Source organism: Limulus polyphemus, unplaced genomic scaffold (genome assembly GCF_000517525.1).
Source record: "Limulus polyphemus unplaced genomic scaffold, Limulus_polyphemus-2.1.2 Scaffold3317, whole genome shotgun sequence".
NCBI classification, from domain to species: domain Eukaryota; kingdom Metazoa; phylum Arthropoda; class Merostomata; order Xiphosura; family Limulidae; genus Limulus; species Limulus polyphemus.
This window is the reverse complement of record NW_013668927.1, coordinates 103,059-119,788: the sequence shown is the minus strand read 5'-3', so window position 1 is coordinate 119,788 and position 16,730 is coordinate 103,059. Positions and strand designations below refer to the sequence as shown.

General features: G+C 32.2%; 1 protein-coding gene across 5 annotated transcripts in view; it reads right to left on the bottom strand.

The window, feature by feature from the left end:
- Positions 1-130: 130 nt before the first annotated feature.
- LOC106469123 (myocyte-specific enhancer factor 2C-like) overlaps positions 131-16,730 on the bottom strand; it is an 87,343-nt gene continuing 70,743 nt past the window's right edge. For 4 of the 5 annotated variants that reach the window (XM_013929581.2, XM_022397549.1, XM_013929582.2 and 1 more), the window contains 8 exons: positions 16,082-16,312; positions 11,688-11,891; positions 10,297-10,461; positions 9,559-9,712; positions 8,429-8,637; positions 7,861-7,960; positions 7,262-7,373; positions 131-4,597 (listed from right to left, as the gene is read on the bottom strand). In XM_013929581.2, coding sequence (XP_013785035.1) covers positions 4,321-4,597; positions 7,262-7,373; positions 7,861-7,960; positions 8,429-8,637; positions 9,559-9,712; positions 10,297-10,461; positions 11,688-11,891; positions 16,082-16,135 — 1,275 coding nt within the window. In that variant the 5' untranslated portion in view covers positions 16,136-16,312 and the 3' untranslated portion in view covers positions 131-4,320. Of the gene's footprint in view, positions 4,598-6,254; positions 6,423-7,261; positions 7,374-7,860; positions 7,961-8,428; positions 8,638-9,558; positions 9,713-10,296; positions 10,462-11,687; positions 11,892-16,081; positions 16,313-16,730 lie in introns of all 5 variants that reach the window. The other variant, XM_022397550.1, reaches the window with a different exon arrangement.

Below are 16,730 nucleotides of genomic sequence, written 5' to 3'. Positions count from 1 at the left end.
AAAAAAAAAAAAAAAAATGAGGAAGACCGGGAAGTTTTGTGTTTCTCACTGACACGCAGATTGGGTGTTAATTAAAGTGCTTGTTCGATAAAAAAATATTACTTTAAGAAAAGAAAACGGGAAGACAAGATCAAGTACAACCAATTTATTTTCTTACGTAGCGATAAAAATAATACACAACGAACTGTTCGACAAATGTGTCAGTTGTACATGTTTATCTAAAATGTGTTTACTAACAGGTTCTCGACAAACAAGTCTCTAGTAGTTACACTTTAACTGACAACGCTACAGTTCTGAAAGTTTAATCTCCAGAAGTGGAGGGAACAGACAAGAGCGTGCACACACAAGACCTTAGCAGGTATATACAAATCCTTAAGAGATCCTAAATAAGATATTCACGAGTTCCCACTCGTTGTTGTAACACTAGCGGGCGGCAATAATGTAGTTGTGCAAAGTTCCGATAGGTCAGAACTGTTTTTTTTATCAGTTTTATTTTACTACAAACAACGATTTAGCTTTAAAATGGTAAGCTAATAACAAACTGTTTAAAGTTATTACGAAAGCGATGCCAAACATACAGCGCCATCTCTTGCAATTCAAACTACTAACACCACCACCACATCTGAATCAAATAATTTTAAAATCACGTCACTGTAGTTTTACTTACTGTGTGTGTGTGTGTGTGTACTTACACAATCAGTAGCAGCCTTTTATCATTAAAGATACTTTATATTAATAAAAATTGGGTAAAAATCGTACTAGAAATTTATAATTTCCTAAGCCAGTCTTTACCAGAAACGATCAAAATAATAATAATATGGATAGTTAATTAGTAGAAGACAGTTAGGTTGGGGTATATTATGTGGTATTGGACGCTATATTTCTATATATATATAAATAATTCAGTGTTGTAGATGTACTGTTTTTCTAAGCAGTTGATAACTTGATAGAACATTGTTAGTTAAAATGTGAAATCCTTCCCTTTAAGGTAAGCATATAGAAAAATCAATCATTAGTCTTGAAATAACTAAGTGGTTCATAATTGGTGTGGTCTAAGATCTTACCAAACTTAATATATTTAGTGAAAATACTTTATAAACAAAAACAAACAAAGGTCAATATCTTACTTAATGGTTGAAGGAATAGCCTATATAAGATTTTGTATTACATGTACTCACTTTTCGTGCTTACATTACAAAGTAGAATATACCTACAAAAACAGTGGCAACAGATTCATATCTAATTCCATTTTGGCGTTTGTGATGTTTCATATTTATAATGACATCAAGAAAAAATCATTTTCAAAATTTTATGTCCATTATTACTTATTTTCATTAAACTAAACTTTGTTGATAAAAATCCTGAAAACTTGTACTATGAAAGACAGATTCTGAGTAGAAAAATGACAAAAAATTTTTTGTAGGTTTTTACCTGAAACAAACGTTTTATGATTGTTATCCATAAAAGTAGTACATCTCTGTACCATATTGTTGATCTTTGTGCTAATTAGGTGTTAATAAACAAGATGTCCATTGTAAAAAAGCTTTGTATGTATGAAATAATTCAAATTGTTTGTTAATTATTTTCCAAGTAGATAAAACAGAAATCCATCTCACAGGTTTAGAAATAAAAAAAAAGGAAACAGTACCTCAACAGAAAACAAAACTGTTACAACATACATAAAAGTAAAGTTTTAAATTATTTCAAGGTGGTGATTAACAATCCAAACGCCCATTTTTAGTTAAAGTCTAACAATTAATTACTTTAAACAACTAAAGGTTATACATCATATTCAGTTCCTTTAAAACATCATCTTGCAAACAAATTCATAAATATGATATTCTCAGTTTTCTTTTCTACTGGCTGACCCAAATTTTCATACCACTGCAAAACCAGAGTTTTACTTTGTTCTATAATGTCTGTCATGGAAATACCACGTCCATTCAAATAAAGATGTAAGTCACAATATTTAGAATAATTTACAAAAATAATCAGCTGCAGGTGCATACAGGTGTTTTCTTGTTAATTAGAACCATTTTTATTATAAGATATAATAGACCTAAAATTTTTATTTCTTTTGTGTAGAATTTGAAACTTCATTCTAAAATACATATCAAACTACATTACTCTAGTAAGCCTTATTATTTATATATAACATGTTTCTAGTTAAATATTATAGCAAATACCTGCTTAGAATCTTAATATAGGAGATTTATGTTTAGATGAGTGCTTATCACAGTAGAGCAATTAGCATATATACAAAGAGTAACTTGTTTATATTAAGTCGATATCTGAACTAACATACTTAGCTGTACACAACAACAACTTCCAAGGTAAGCCTATTCCATCTACTAACATGCTAGATATCTATTGTTGGCACTAAAACAACACAGATATGGCACTACATTACTTCCAAGCTTTGTTTAAAAAAAAGTCTCTGCCTTTAAAACCCATCATTTCAACTTTCATACTGTAATGTATATAAATATAATAAGGATACCTTAATTAAACATATTTCTTATAATTTCTGTCATAAATTTTTTTTATGAAGAGTATATATAATTTTTTTTTGTAAAGTTTCCCATAATAACTCACACACAGATATTTAAAAGTATAGCTCTAGGATAACTTTGTTACTTAAAATATAGTACAGAAGAATTCTGGAGGGTCACCTTAAATAACATAAAAACTGACCCCAAATGTGGTTTATACTAAGAAAAAATATCTACAGATATTAAATATAAACTTGACATTTCACAATAAGAAACCATCAACCACACACAGTATTTTCATAAGAATATATAACATAACTTCTTTTTATCCTCTGCCTGTTCCCTCCAAACCATGTCTTAGAAAGTGTACAATAATAGCATTTATCCACATGATATCTGTGATACTGCTTGTCACTAACAAATGCTTTGAATTATTAGGCTTATAAAAAAAAACAACTTAAAAGTATATATCAATTTGCTGTGTAAGTTTGAAGCTATCACATTATACAAAAACAGTAAACATGTAGGCAACCACAAGCAAACTTATTCTACAATCCATCGTATTATTTAGTGGTACAAAACAAATATTCAGGAATTGATAAAACCATTTCAAGTTGGTATCACTATAGTTTACACTTCTAAAGAAACTAACAACACCCAGCATATCTCCCAGTAATAGTAGTTTAACAAACATCACTTTCAAACAAGCAGTGGAAGTAATATCAAATTCAACATTCATCTTTGGGTGTGGTGTGGACATGAAGAAAGGATGTCTCAACAACTGTTACAAACACTAATACTAAACCTAACTTGTAGCATCATATCAAGAATGGATCTGTACAAAACATTCTGCCTGGTTACTACAACTTCAACATTGATAATTCTGTTTGACAATTACCCTGGAACAATGACAGTTATTAAGGCATTTGCTGATTTAATCTGCAGCTAATGAGAATAATGCAAATCTTTGCCCAACACTGTGAATAGAAAATAGGGCTAACTTCTTAGAATAATTTTGTGACTTAATTATAAGTGTTTTATTTCTTTAACTGGTTCAACAAGACACGTGTACATGTATTTTTATACATATATTTATATATATATTTCACTGAAAATATTCACTCAACAACAGCTTTCCATAATTTACCAAGAATACCATGTCAACAATCTTTGATATAAAACTACAAGTCCAGTACACAAGTCTTAGTCCAACATAAACATTTATTTATTTTCAATACTAGTGTAGAAAAGCTGGAGCAAGAGAGGACTGGTGTGTGTACATAACATATTGAGACCAGCCTATTCTTGAAGATTTTTATTGTTCCTGTGTGGGTAAAAGGATTGAGAGGTACACATCACAAAATACAGTGTTTGGTTTTATGGCCATTGTCTTTAGTTCTCTTAACAAACACCCAGTGGCCAGTGTTTATCTAACAATACTCTTCTAAAATTCATTTGATTAGCATGCTATAAGATATTCCTCTTCATTGAATGTTTTTCATAAGGCTAGCTCGTGTCTAAATCACTTTATCACACAATAATGCTTGTGGCACCTGAGCCAACTAGTATACCTCTATTCCACTCCTAAAGAAAACATTAATGGCCTTAGCCATGGGATTTGGGGATGGGTGGGGTCAACTGATGATTTACACACACAAAAAAACAAGAACAAAAAAAAATACTGGGAAATTATTTTTCCAGCATATGCACACCTAGCCTGATACACATCTGACTAAAAAATTGACCCCTGATGGGAAAGGGTGTAATATGACACGAGAAACATTACATTCACATTATAATATTAATCAGTCTATCACAAAGGTCATCACTATGTAGCCCAACCTTCGGCAGACACCCGTGATCTTTTGTTTAGCGGACCATCGTATTCTGAAATTGGATCTGGTGAAGAGCGCGCAGACTGTGTTAGCTGATAACCTGGTGATAAGTGGTCCGGCAGTGAGGATGTTTTCTGAAGGGATATATCTCGAGGGGGTGAGATTGGCTCACTCTTCACTTTAATTGTAAGGGGAGAGGTAGAAGAAGGTGGGGTTCCATTGTTCATAGACAGATGAGGTAGCATACTGGCCCCAGCAGTTGAATTAGAGCTAAAGAAAATATATTTGCAATAAAATCCATGACTTGATTTACATATTCTTTATGGTCCTATATCATAGAAAAGCAAAAAATTGTGTAGAACCTCATTACTATAGGATTTTTCTAACAAGTCAATAAAGTTTCTAGAGTTGGTAATTTTTGGTTTAATTGAAGAAAAAGTTTTTATACCACTAATATGATAAAAACAGTATTTTAACTTTTAGAACTTCAGCTATTGTTGAATCAAACACATTTGCTCCCCCCCCCAAATAATATATGACAACTGTAACTTCTAAAGTACAGTAACTTAGAAAACTGTAGTCCACAGTAAAAATGAGTTCCAGATTTGCAAGTTACTGTAGACCAGCAGAAGCTCGAAAAACATTTGCAGTTAAATTTGTATTTTTATTGCAACAAGGATTTCTAGAATAATACAAAATAATTCTAATCAAAGACACCAAAATCTACAAGTCCACTTGTCTTACATCTAACATTAGTTAAGCCTTTATTAATTGTGACCTATATTGGATAAAGAGATAAATTAACACTAACTTGTCTATGTTTTTTGCTTTAGCTTAGTTAGGGCTAAACTTTACTGTACTTAATACTATCAACAAATAAGCTTATAATTTTACCTAAAGACCTAACAGTAGACCATTTTAAGAACTTTGGTATGATTTTAATATGTTGTTGTACAAAAATGTCTACTAACATATATTTACATCCACCTTCTGTTTACATCTGTTTAAATGAAGTGTGTGTGCATATTCAGGACAGACAAAACTGAATATTATTACAATAGACATGTATATTACCAAAGGACTAAACAATTACTGATATATTCAAGTTAACCCTATGTGCACACTGAGGGGGGGGAGGTCAAACTGCACATTTCACAACCTTTTTAGAGTAATATTCAAAATTTAATTTAAAAGTTTTATTATCAATATATGTCAGTAAACATAGCATCAAAATATATAAGTTTTAATTTCTTAATATCAAAAGGAAATATTCAAATAAATTCTCAATCTTCATTTCTCTCTATCATGTGATAGTTCTCAACTCCAAATTGCCCATTTTAGATATTCTTTTCACCCCTATATAATTCTCTGAGTTTGCTACAAATTACACATTTACATAGGAAAATATGTAAATATATAAGAAACAACAAATTTAAAAGTAACCTATGTATATTTATTGTTATAAAAGTAACTAAAATGTAAAAATTAGAAACTTATGTTAGATCAGAAATTACATTAAAAAATTCTCCATGAAGTAAGCAAGTGAGGTGTAACTATCTATGATGTAATTCAGTACTTCATTTACTGTAACTTGCCATAAGCTCCCATCAGTTCATTTATTGCTTTGTTATGCTAGTTAGACATGGTTTAAAGAGCAATAAAACAATAAAATTAAATAACAACAGATGTGAACTGTTATGACTTTAAAGGGGAGAGTAACATTACAAAGTTTATGAGATATACATGTTAGTTCAGAAAAGGAGAGGTATATGAGAAAATAATTGTTAATGGTATGGAATGAGATATTGTGACAATATCATTGAGCTCATCCAAATTCTACTGGGGTATCAATATGCATCATACACCCAAACTGGCAAAGACAGAAATGTAATCAGTAAGAAATGAAACTTTCTAAACCACAGCTTACCAAAACTGTTCCTCAAGAACAACAGTTGTAGAATAAATTCACCCTTTTCAAGCATTTGGATTTGTGCTACAGATTGAAATCCAACCATAGCAAACTTGGATATACAAACTAAGTTTTAGGTGCAAGGTGGGAAGTTTGTATAAGTAGGTCATAGCACCTTTGGAGGGTCTGAAAGGTTAAAGAGTATTAAAATAAAAGTTTCACACATTAGGTATCACACAAACAATGTGCTGCAGCTGCTCCCAAATTATCTAGATACTGTCACAGTTGTCAGTTGAAAAATAATTTAACACAGTTCTACTGTGTGAAAAATGTCAGCATAAGGCCCGGGCTGCTACCAGATTGTACACTGAATGGTTCCCATATGATAAGAAATGTGTGTCGGCTGCTGCATATTTCAGCCTCATTTATGCATAGATGCTGTGTAGACAGACCAAAAATAGCAACAAACATTGACAGTGAAGCCACTATACTGCCATTTCAAACACATCTATTGATTGTTTGCCATTATTTCCTAACATTTGCTTCCTCTACACTTATGCCTATAACTGTAGTTGTTATGGAGTTATTGTGGTTTAAAATGTAGCATATTTTATTGTCAACTTTGTTCCATTAATGAATATTAATTAAAGTTTCAAATGACATGGCATTGAATATCATCAGTGATATTGTCACTGGGTAGGCCCACACATCATTCTGTACCACTAACAATTATTTTATATACTTCTCCATTTTTGAGTTTTTGCTATATCTTTTAAAAAAAAAAACTGTGTATGGGATAGATATTGTTAAAGGTCAACAAACAAAACACACGTCAAAGTCTATAACAATTCTAAATGAACTATTTTATCCTAAATTCAACTAATGCTTATGTAGTTGTTCTCTATTCACCCACAAGTGAAATGAATCTCATTACAAGTATTGATAGAAAGAGTCACATTGTCTACACTACCATTTGTTTTCTACAGTGTTTATAACAACTGCTACATACATGCATCTTACCTTACCTGTTGTGACTTATGGCTGCTGACAAAGATCCTTGTGTGGATGGCCAACCAGAAAGAAGGCTAGGAGGGCTGAAACCTGTCAGACTCAGTTCTGGGTTTACCTGGAAGTCACCTATAACAAATAGAATAGGGTGTCTTGAATTGGTATTTAATTTAACAATGATGTTTGTGCATCAGAACGCATTTACTAAAATATACTTTTGCACTGACAGTAACATAAGTATATAATATTAATGTATCATGCCACAATTTGTATACATTCATCACTTATAAGCATCAAAAGTACACGTGTGCAAAGCCTGATTATAATTGTGCACTAGCAATATTTCTGTGTTAAGTATCCAATTGTCTTGTTAACACGATTAGAAGTAATTTATGTATAAATACACTTTTGTAAAAATTGACTTGTATTCACCACAGACAAAATTATAATATTTTCTGCACCTTAAATTCCAGATTATATTCTGTCCACAAATATACCCAATAAAAATTTGAAATAACTTTTTCTCTATTAAATATTTACCTCAATAATACTGTCTAATACATATTTTAAGTGTATTTTTTAATTCTGTCAATTATATTTATGCAAACAAACATACTGGGTTGAAATGTTGATGTCAGGCTGGACGGATAATTGGCCATTCCTAGGATACTTGGGGCTGCCATGGAAACTACAGGAGTGCTCATAGTGCGGTTTGACTTTCATAGAAAAACGAAAGCAAAAAATTATGAGCTATCCCTGAAAGTTCTATACATCAAAAGCAACTAAAAAGTTCAATACATTTAAAATTAAGAAATTTATTTTGTATTCTTTTTTATATTCCAGTGTTAAGTTTTTAAATAACAATTACCTAGAGAAAAAAAAGAGGACTTATTTTGTGTATTAAAAGTTCTGGAAAAGAAAAAAATATATCAAAAGTCCACAATGGCTGAAAAACAATGTTCATAATTTATATACATTTATGTTATAAATGCCTTTGAACAAGAGCAGTGACTAGCAAATTTATGTACCTTCTCCTAAACACTAGTACTTCAAATTATAAAGATTGATCAAAATGTTATTTGTTCTAATCACTGTATCCATACCTGAAGGACAGAAGAAAAATCAAACTTATCATCTCTTGACATAGAAAAGACATTGCTACCATAATATTTAAATATCCTCACCAAAGAGACGGATGACGTGTGAGAATTAGGGATGACCACTCGAAGGTTGGGTCGCTGTACAGCTCCATGACTAGCCTGAGAGGGCTGTTTATTGAGATTTCCATGTCTGTTACTAGATAATCCTGGAGAACTGCTTCCAGGAATAGCTTGAGGGGAAACTGATCGATGATATCCATTAGATGTTCCTCCATTTATGTCTAGCAAAGCTCCTAATAATAGTATTGGTTGTACTTCAAATTAAAAAAAAAAATTGCACACAACTTTGAATCAATGAGTTTACCAAGTACTTAAATTTATGGGATAGAGTGGGAAAAAAACCTTTTGACCAGAACTTGTATAAATAATAGCCATACCTGAATGACAAAGTGAGAGGAAAACGTGTTTTATTTTTTAAAAATCTCTGAGAGAGGCGTTGACCAAAGCATCTTAAATTTCTCTTTGTTTAATTATAGTTAAACAAGAAAGTCATGTCTGGCATTTTTAACAGAATATTTTTACCTATAACACAGGCCTGCGAATTTAAACTTCATAAAAGTTGTTTTTGTTTTTATAATGGATTTTCCATAATTCAGCTACATAGATTTCGAAAATATTATTTATTTTTTTCTATCGCGTAAGGATTTTTTTTACAAATCGGGAAAAAAAAACTCTTACTTAGATCAAATTATTATTTTGTTTACCACAATGAACATTTTTTATTATTGTGTTGTTAACAAAAATACAAACTGAAAAAAAGGGAAGAACAATGATGTCAAACGAATATGCATCCTGATTTTTTTTTTTGAAACCTACGTCTTTTAGTCCCAAAACTACTTTCCTTCACATATTGTGTTACAACATTTTGTGAAAAATCTGTATTTGATGAAGAAAAATGGATATAATTTTCAGATTCAGCATACAGGAATTACTGCCGAAAATGTAAAAATTTCAAGATAAAAAAAAAACATTGCAGACCTGTGTAATTTGTGACAATTTAAAACAACTTACAAGATTTTTGGTTCAGGACAGAGTTACCTATAAATCTAAAAAGTAACAATGTTAATTTCAATAGTATTTACTACTGCATGAACTAAAACAGATGTGAAGACACATTGTACAAAGACATTAATATATTAGTGATGATTATTTACCTGAAGAGCTTGGACGTGGACTAATGCTGGAGTGAGGTGGCATCTGGGGTGAAGGAGGCACAAGAGTGTTATCCTGTGGATATGGTGGTGTATTTACAGGCATACTAGCTGGCATTTGGGCAAGATTTTGGCTGAGTATTGATTGCTGAGGAGGCTGAAAGAAGACAGGAATGGCTTACAACGACAGCCTTATTACTAGACACAAACAGAAATTGTGGTTTTGGTTTAGACAGGAAAATCTTGAGTAGGTTGGTTAAAACAACTCTGCAGTGACTTTGTCTTTTATAGACTTGTACACTTGTAAATGTACAGTTAAATATTTTACATAATCAGCAAAAATATATGTACGTTGTGTTAAATAAATTTCTTCAGTTTTCATTTGATATAGTCAAATACTAAGATTCACAGACACAAAAATTTAAATAACAAATGACCATAGAAACAAAATATATATATATATAATGAAAAATACTACATCAAACTATTTCTTCGAATTAATGATAAACAGGTACATTAAAATACTATGGCAAAAAATTAAAATACCATATTTGTACATCGTATTAGTATCAAACAAAATAAATAAAATTTAACCAGTTTTGTTTCAAAAATATTATCACCCAGCAGTTGATAATCATAGAATATGAAAAATTGTCCCTGTTTCATCATGATCAGGTTCTCTTCCATTTAATCAATAATCCACAAAACAACACCAATCAACCAGAACAGTAGTTTTTTTACCCTGTTTCCATTCAACTGAACACTGTTTCTCTGCATCATCAGCTCAAATTCTTCATTGATCTTGTTGTATTTGGCTTCTGAACGTGGGGTTAGTGAGTATTGGTCTGAATCTGGCTCGGGGCTATCACAGCCATTGCTGTTTTTATGTTCTTTCTTGCTAAGAGCCTGTTGGAAGTTTATATAAATGTTAAACTTCCAGTTATCAAGTACACTAAATAAATCAAAAAAGCTATGCAGCTCATAAAGTTAGAAACCAATGTAGAAATTAGAACTATTGAATTTAAAATCAAGATGAAAAATGATACTCAGGGCTCAGTCTTAGGACCTTTACTCTTTTTGATTTACATCAATGATATAGATGAAGGAATGGTCAATAAATTACATAAATTTCCTGATGATGTTAAGGGCCTTGGGTGTTGCTAAGACAGATTTATTTTTCTAACAGGGTGGTTGGCTTCTGGAATGAGTTGCCATCAGATGTTGTGGAAGCAGTAAATTTAAGTGAGTTTAAGAGAAAGTTTGATAACTAAATGAATGGTAAGGGCTGAATTTAAGATTTTTTTAATAGTGTTAGTTTAGTTTAGAGGATGGGACAGCCGAGATGAACAATAGGTCCCTTGTTGTCCCTAAACATTATAGTAAATTGTGGAAACTGTAAAAAAGTTGTTTATATTTCATACTAAATTGAAAACAGACAAATGTTGTTGTTTTGTGTAAAATGTTTTTAATTAGTTTCCAAAAATGAAAGCATGAAAAAAAGTGTAAATGAGAGATTTCAGATGGAAACTGAATTGTCAAATGATACATAAATAAAGAATGTAGCTAAACCAGATATTATAAGGTATATTAAAAATTGTTGTTAATGAAGAAAATGTCTGTTTGCAGGAGAAGCAAATAAAGGTTGCTGGACATGGTAATTTTAAGGGGATAAGTAGCTAATGGTGCCCCCTCCCATGCCCCTTCTTTCCTCCATCTATGCTTTTATTCTTTGAATCATTGCAGTTGAACTTCCTGAAGTCAACAATGGCAATGAATCCATGCCCCTTCTTTCCTCCATCTATGCTTTTATTCTTTGAATCATTGCAGTTGAACTTCCTGAAGTCAACAATGGCAATGAATTTCTAAAAAACACGAATAAGAAATTTCGATCACAAATAATGTTTGGAAATTTAATCTCAAATGCTATAAGTTTTTTTCTTAAGAGAAATTTAGTAATCAAGAAAATGCCTATTAATCTATATTTGTTGAACACACACAATCTAATATAACTTATAAATTTGTCTTCTTTCTTGGCCTTAGTGACAATATTTTTATATGATTTCCCTTCCAAACTATATACTTAATTGTGGTTAATTTTTCATTATGACACACAATTTACATTAAGTACTTACCTCTATAATGTCACTGTTTGTTCTACTTTCATGAGGTTCATTATATTCTGTATACTTGAGTAACACCTTGTCCATATCAGTACTGGCATACTGAAACAGCTTATTAGTGCTGTTGAAGATAATCAGAGCTATCTCACAGTCACAAAGCACGCTTAGCTCATAAGCCTTCTTCATCAAACCAAACTTGCGTTTCGTAAATGTTACCTGTATCCATAAAATAGATATTAATAATAATAAAAGTGAAATAGCGAATACTTTTAACACTGACAGAAATATCATTTGGCCTACATTAATTTTTTTCAGTATTTGCTCGTCAGTTATATTTATAATTAAGAAAAAGTCTACCTATACAATATATATCTAAATATAAACGTCTACCAGAAAGCAGAATCGTAAATTATAATACAAAAACTACGAATTCTCTTATCTGTGGAACTGAAAGTCTAAAATGAATAATTAAGAATAATGTGCATTAAATTGTAAAATATTAGTTAAAAAGCATTATTTTGAAATTGTAACTTTATCATTTCCCGTTTAGCTTAAACAGAGGCGTCGCTAGACGCTGGCACACGGGGCCCGCGCCCCGAATCCTAAGTTGGTGTCTTGAAAAATCAGAATAGAGAATTATGATCGATATCATACTGAAACGCGGAAAATTCTCGCGCCTGTGGGCCCAAGCCCCGAATCTTTTAAGTACTTAGCGACGCCTCTGAACCTAAACCTGATAACTTTAGAGTACCTAACATGTTAGGTATACGTGTGTTTTTATGTGGATGCCTCGATGGTGTAGGTTGTTTAATTTCTCGAGTTAATGGAAAAACCTCAAACGAATACACCAATAAAACATAGAGATATTCGTTATCAAACGAAATACAAAAAATTCATTTCACAGACAATTTCAGTTCTTGTCAGTTCAATATAAGAAATAGCTAAATTCCATACTCAGCTTTTTTTATTATATATAACGTTTTAACCGGACTCCTCTTTTCTTTTACAGATGTTCCACTTACAGTACATCAAGAAATACGTAAGTAGCCAATATTATTTATGTACACCTCTCTTGATTATTTTAAGTGTAACATATATATTTGTGATGTGAAGACAAAAGGACCTAACGATCAATTATTAATAGGCACTGAAACAAAATGCATCCATGTAAAGAAACAAGTTTCCCTAATATAAAAAGAATGTGTGCATAACGTACCCATGCTGATAATTAGAGGGTTCATGCGACCATATCAGCGTCAATTTTATTGATACTTTAACCTGTCTTATCTCACAGATGTTAAATCCTATTGTACCAATTATAGTAATGACAGTGATAGGAATGGCCATCTACTAATAACAGTTCTAGTATTAACTCTTGCAATAGGTAACTGAATAGGTATTTTGTTGCGAAATCACGTGATTACTAGATTACAATAACGATAAAACTGATAAACTAATAGATGAACTTTAAACCATACAGTTTGTTGTGTATTAGCCTTAGAATGATACGTTATGCTACTTCTTTGTGTATTAGCATTAGAATGGTGCATTACGGTACTTCTAATTACTTACAGTGGCCATGTAGTACCTTTATTCGATGTTTTAATGGAGAAAATTAATGTTATGATACAACGCATAACTCAATAGGCTTGAGAAATTTCTATGGTTTTGCTTTTTCTTCCTCATAGGGGCCAGGCGTGGCCTAGTAGTTAGAGTCCCAGACTATAGATATGAGGATCCATAATTCACCTCCTTTTGCCGCAATATTTATGTGTGTGTATCAAATCCTATTCTTCCCTTAGAGTAGTCCAAGAGTTGTCTGTGAGTGCTGTTGACTAGCTACCTTCTCTCTAATCTATGTGTTCAAGTTAGAGATGGCTAGCACAGATAACCTTTGTGTCGTGTTTCGCAAATATCCGAAACAAACACATCAATCTTCCTAACGGCAAAATTGTGCTTCTACCGACTCTATCACGGAGTGTAGATAGAAATGTAAATAGATAAATTTATTGTTGTTTTTGTTTTTAACGCAGTGCTACACAGCACGCTATATGTGATCTGTATACCGCGGGGAATCAAACCCTGCATTTTGTTTAGCTTGTAAGTTTGTAAACTTACCACTGACCACCTGGGGGACAGATAAATTTGAAGTGAATCTAGTGCCCAACTAATGACTCAATGCATTATAATTATTATAGATTTTCTGGTGTATTTTATGTCATTAAGTATCTGTATTCATCCTAACTATAGATAATTATCTTTGTTAATTTATAAGCTCTTCTTTTCTTAGTTACTTTTGCTGTGATCTATGCAGTTAGCTAATTTGTGATCAAAAGCAAGAAATAATGAATTTCAATTTAAATATTGAGATAAATGTCAAGTTACTCAAGAGAAGAAAAAATAAATATACGCAAACGTGTTTTAGCGCGTGATTAACATTTAAGTGAATTTGTTTACGCCACATGCGCTAAATAATACTATATTATTGCCTTGTTTCTGCACAACCAGACAACTCTCGAGAGATTGTGGCTGTATTCTCGGAAAAAAACAATATATGTACATATACACACATCACACCCATGGTTGAGTTAGTAACTGTGGGCTGTTGAAAGCAATTATGTGACATAAACTTTGCCTGTTTTTAACAAAGCTACTTGACGACTACCTGCACTAGCCATCCCTAATTATGAAGTGATATATAGACAAGAGGGAAGGCAGGTAATCAACACCACCCACTGCCAATTCTTGGGCTACTCTTTACGAACGAAAAGTGGGATTGACCGTATCATCATAACGCCCCCACGACTGACGAGAATTTTCGGTGACGGGATTCGAACCCACGACTCGCAGTTTGCGAATCAAGTGCCCTAACCACCTGATCATGCCACATAACAAAAAAATAAGAGAAATACAAATTATTACAAAAAAAACGTACAGATAAAAAAATTATAGTGAATAACAAAGGTATATTGGATACGTCACTTTTTCAAATGAAAATAACAATAATTTATAGATCAAATGTAGTAAATAATTAAAGCACTCAAACGATCAATGTTTTTAAGTAGACAATTTAAAAACTTTATTCCGAGACTGTCAACGGTCTTAAAACAGACACTACATGTTTCGACGTCTAATGACGTCATCCTCAGCACTGTACTAATACTGTACTCAACTAGACTGTAATAATACATATTACTGTCAAAATAAAGAAAACTGATAACAGCAAATTAGTAAGAACACCGGCGTCACTGAAGAAAAACAAACGAAACAGTTGTTTACAAACTAAAAAAATTTTGTATTTTAAATGAACAAGGAATGTCGTGACTTGTTGAACTAGGTCAATGTAAGAATTTTTAATATGAATAGGGTACCTAATGATTTTAGTCTACCTATACAGCTGAGTTTTCCAAATATTTTTGCATATTAACTTTGCGCTAAAAACATTTGGGGCGGTTTAGATAATACATATGATACACGCACCACAAATAAATCACTTACAAGAAATATAAAAAGGTTACTTTGTAAAACATTTAAAAAAACGATTCTGTAAACACCGTGTAACATAATTGTATTTAATATTGCTATGTTGCACAGAGGGTAAATAAATGTCAAGTCACGAGTGTCTCAAGGTGATCGACTCCCCAACTTAATAATATAGGTATGAAAAATAAATAAAAGGGTAAGAACCTGGAACTGATACCATTTACCTTGATATGTTAGAAATATCCCTATCAAAAGCACAAGGTGATAAAAGCTGGAAATATTTTCCCGCGTAAACTTGGAGAAGTGAAAAGGTTCTAATATAACTGAAAGCAGAATTACAGCGAAACTACAGCTCATAAACAACAAGAAAATCTGGTATAGTTATTGATATTTATAGCATTTATATAGCATTTTTGTAAGCTATGTTTTCAATGTTTTAATTTAGATGTTAGCTAGAGAGCGCATGAGGTCAAGATCTGGTAAGTTAGACAAAGATCTAGATTGGATCATTATTATAAATTCCAGTAAGCAGTTAGTAGCGAGTCACTCAATGATTCGGTGAGAGTTATCGCGTTTGTTCTGTTGTTCGATTACTTAGTGGGTTACGTATTTTATTATTTAACAACGCTAGTTATTAAGTTAAACGTACGTCTCGCAGTTTATATTAAAACGTCGAACTTGTCGTTAGTTGTAAGTGTTGAAACGTTGTTTGTACAATTAGGCCTACAACTTATAAGTGAACGTGGCTGTAGGAACGTCATCGAAAATAAGAAATATACTATTTTCTTATTGTACGTGGACTGGACTTCCTATTATTTTTACCAAATAATTCAAAAGAACCCGCCCAACAATAAGACACAATAAGAGTATATTACACATACACACAAAAGCAAATTAAGTAAAAGAAAAAAAAATCCTTTTACCTGTCGGTTCCGTTCATCTGTGATCCGAGATATTTGGATCTTTTTCCTGCCCATAGTCGACGACAGTTTAAAGCAGAGTAGAGAACACCTTCTAAGAAGAAAAAAAAACTTTCCCGGAAGTTACGTATAAGTCTCTCGACCAGCGACGTCAGAGACAAAGACAACTTCTTGCTAACAAGAGCCTCAACACCTGCGGATGTGACGTAAGCCTTGGAAACTGTGTAAGTTTAACTAAAAAAGAATAAAAAGAAGCACAATAAACAAAAAATAAAATGAAACTTAAGCACGAAATCGCTTACCTAAATAACAAAAACAATTTAATTTTTAATCTCGGTAAGCTATGTATTTATTTATGTATAATAGCAAAGCTTATTCTTGACAAAACTTGCCTGACTATCGATACCCCTAGAGATACATATTTTACACAAAGGTAAACGTTTATTTTGATCTTGTACATTTTCATATGAAAATTGCTCATTTACCCAAAGGCCCGGCGTGTCCAGGTGGTTAGGGTCGCGGGTTCGAATCCCCCGTCCCACCAAACATACTCGCCCTTTCAGGCATGGGGACATTATAATGTGACGGTCAATCCTGCTATTCGTTGGTAAAAAAGTAGCCCAAGAGTTGGCGGCGGTGGGTGGTGATGACT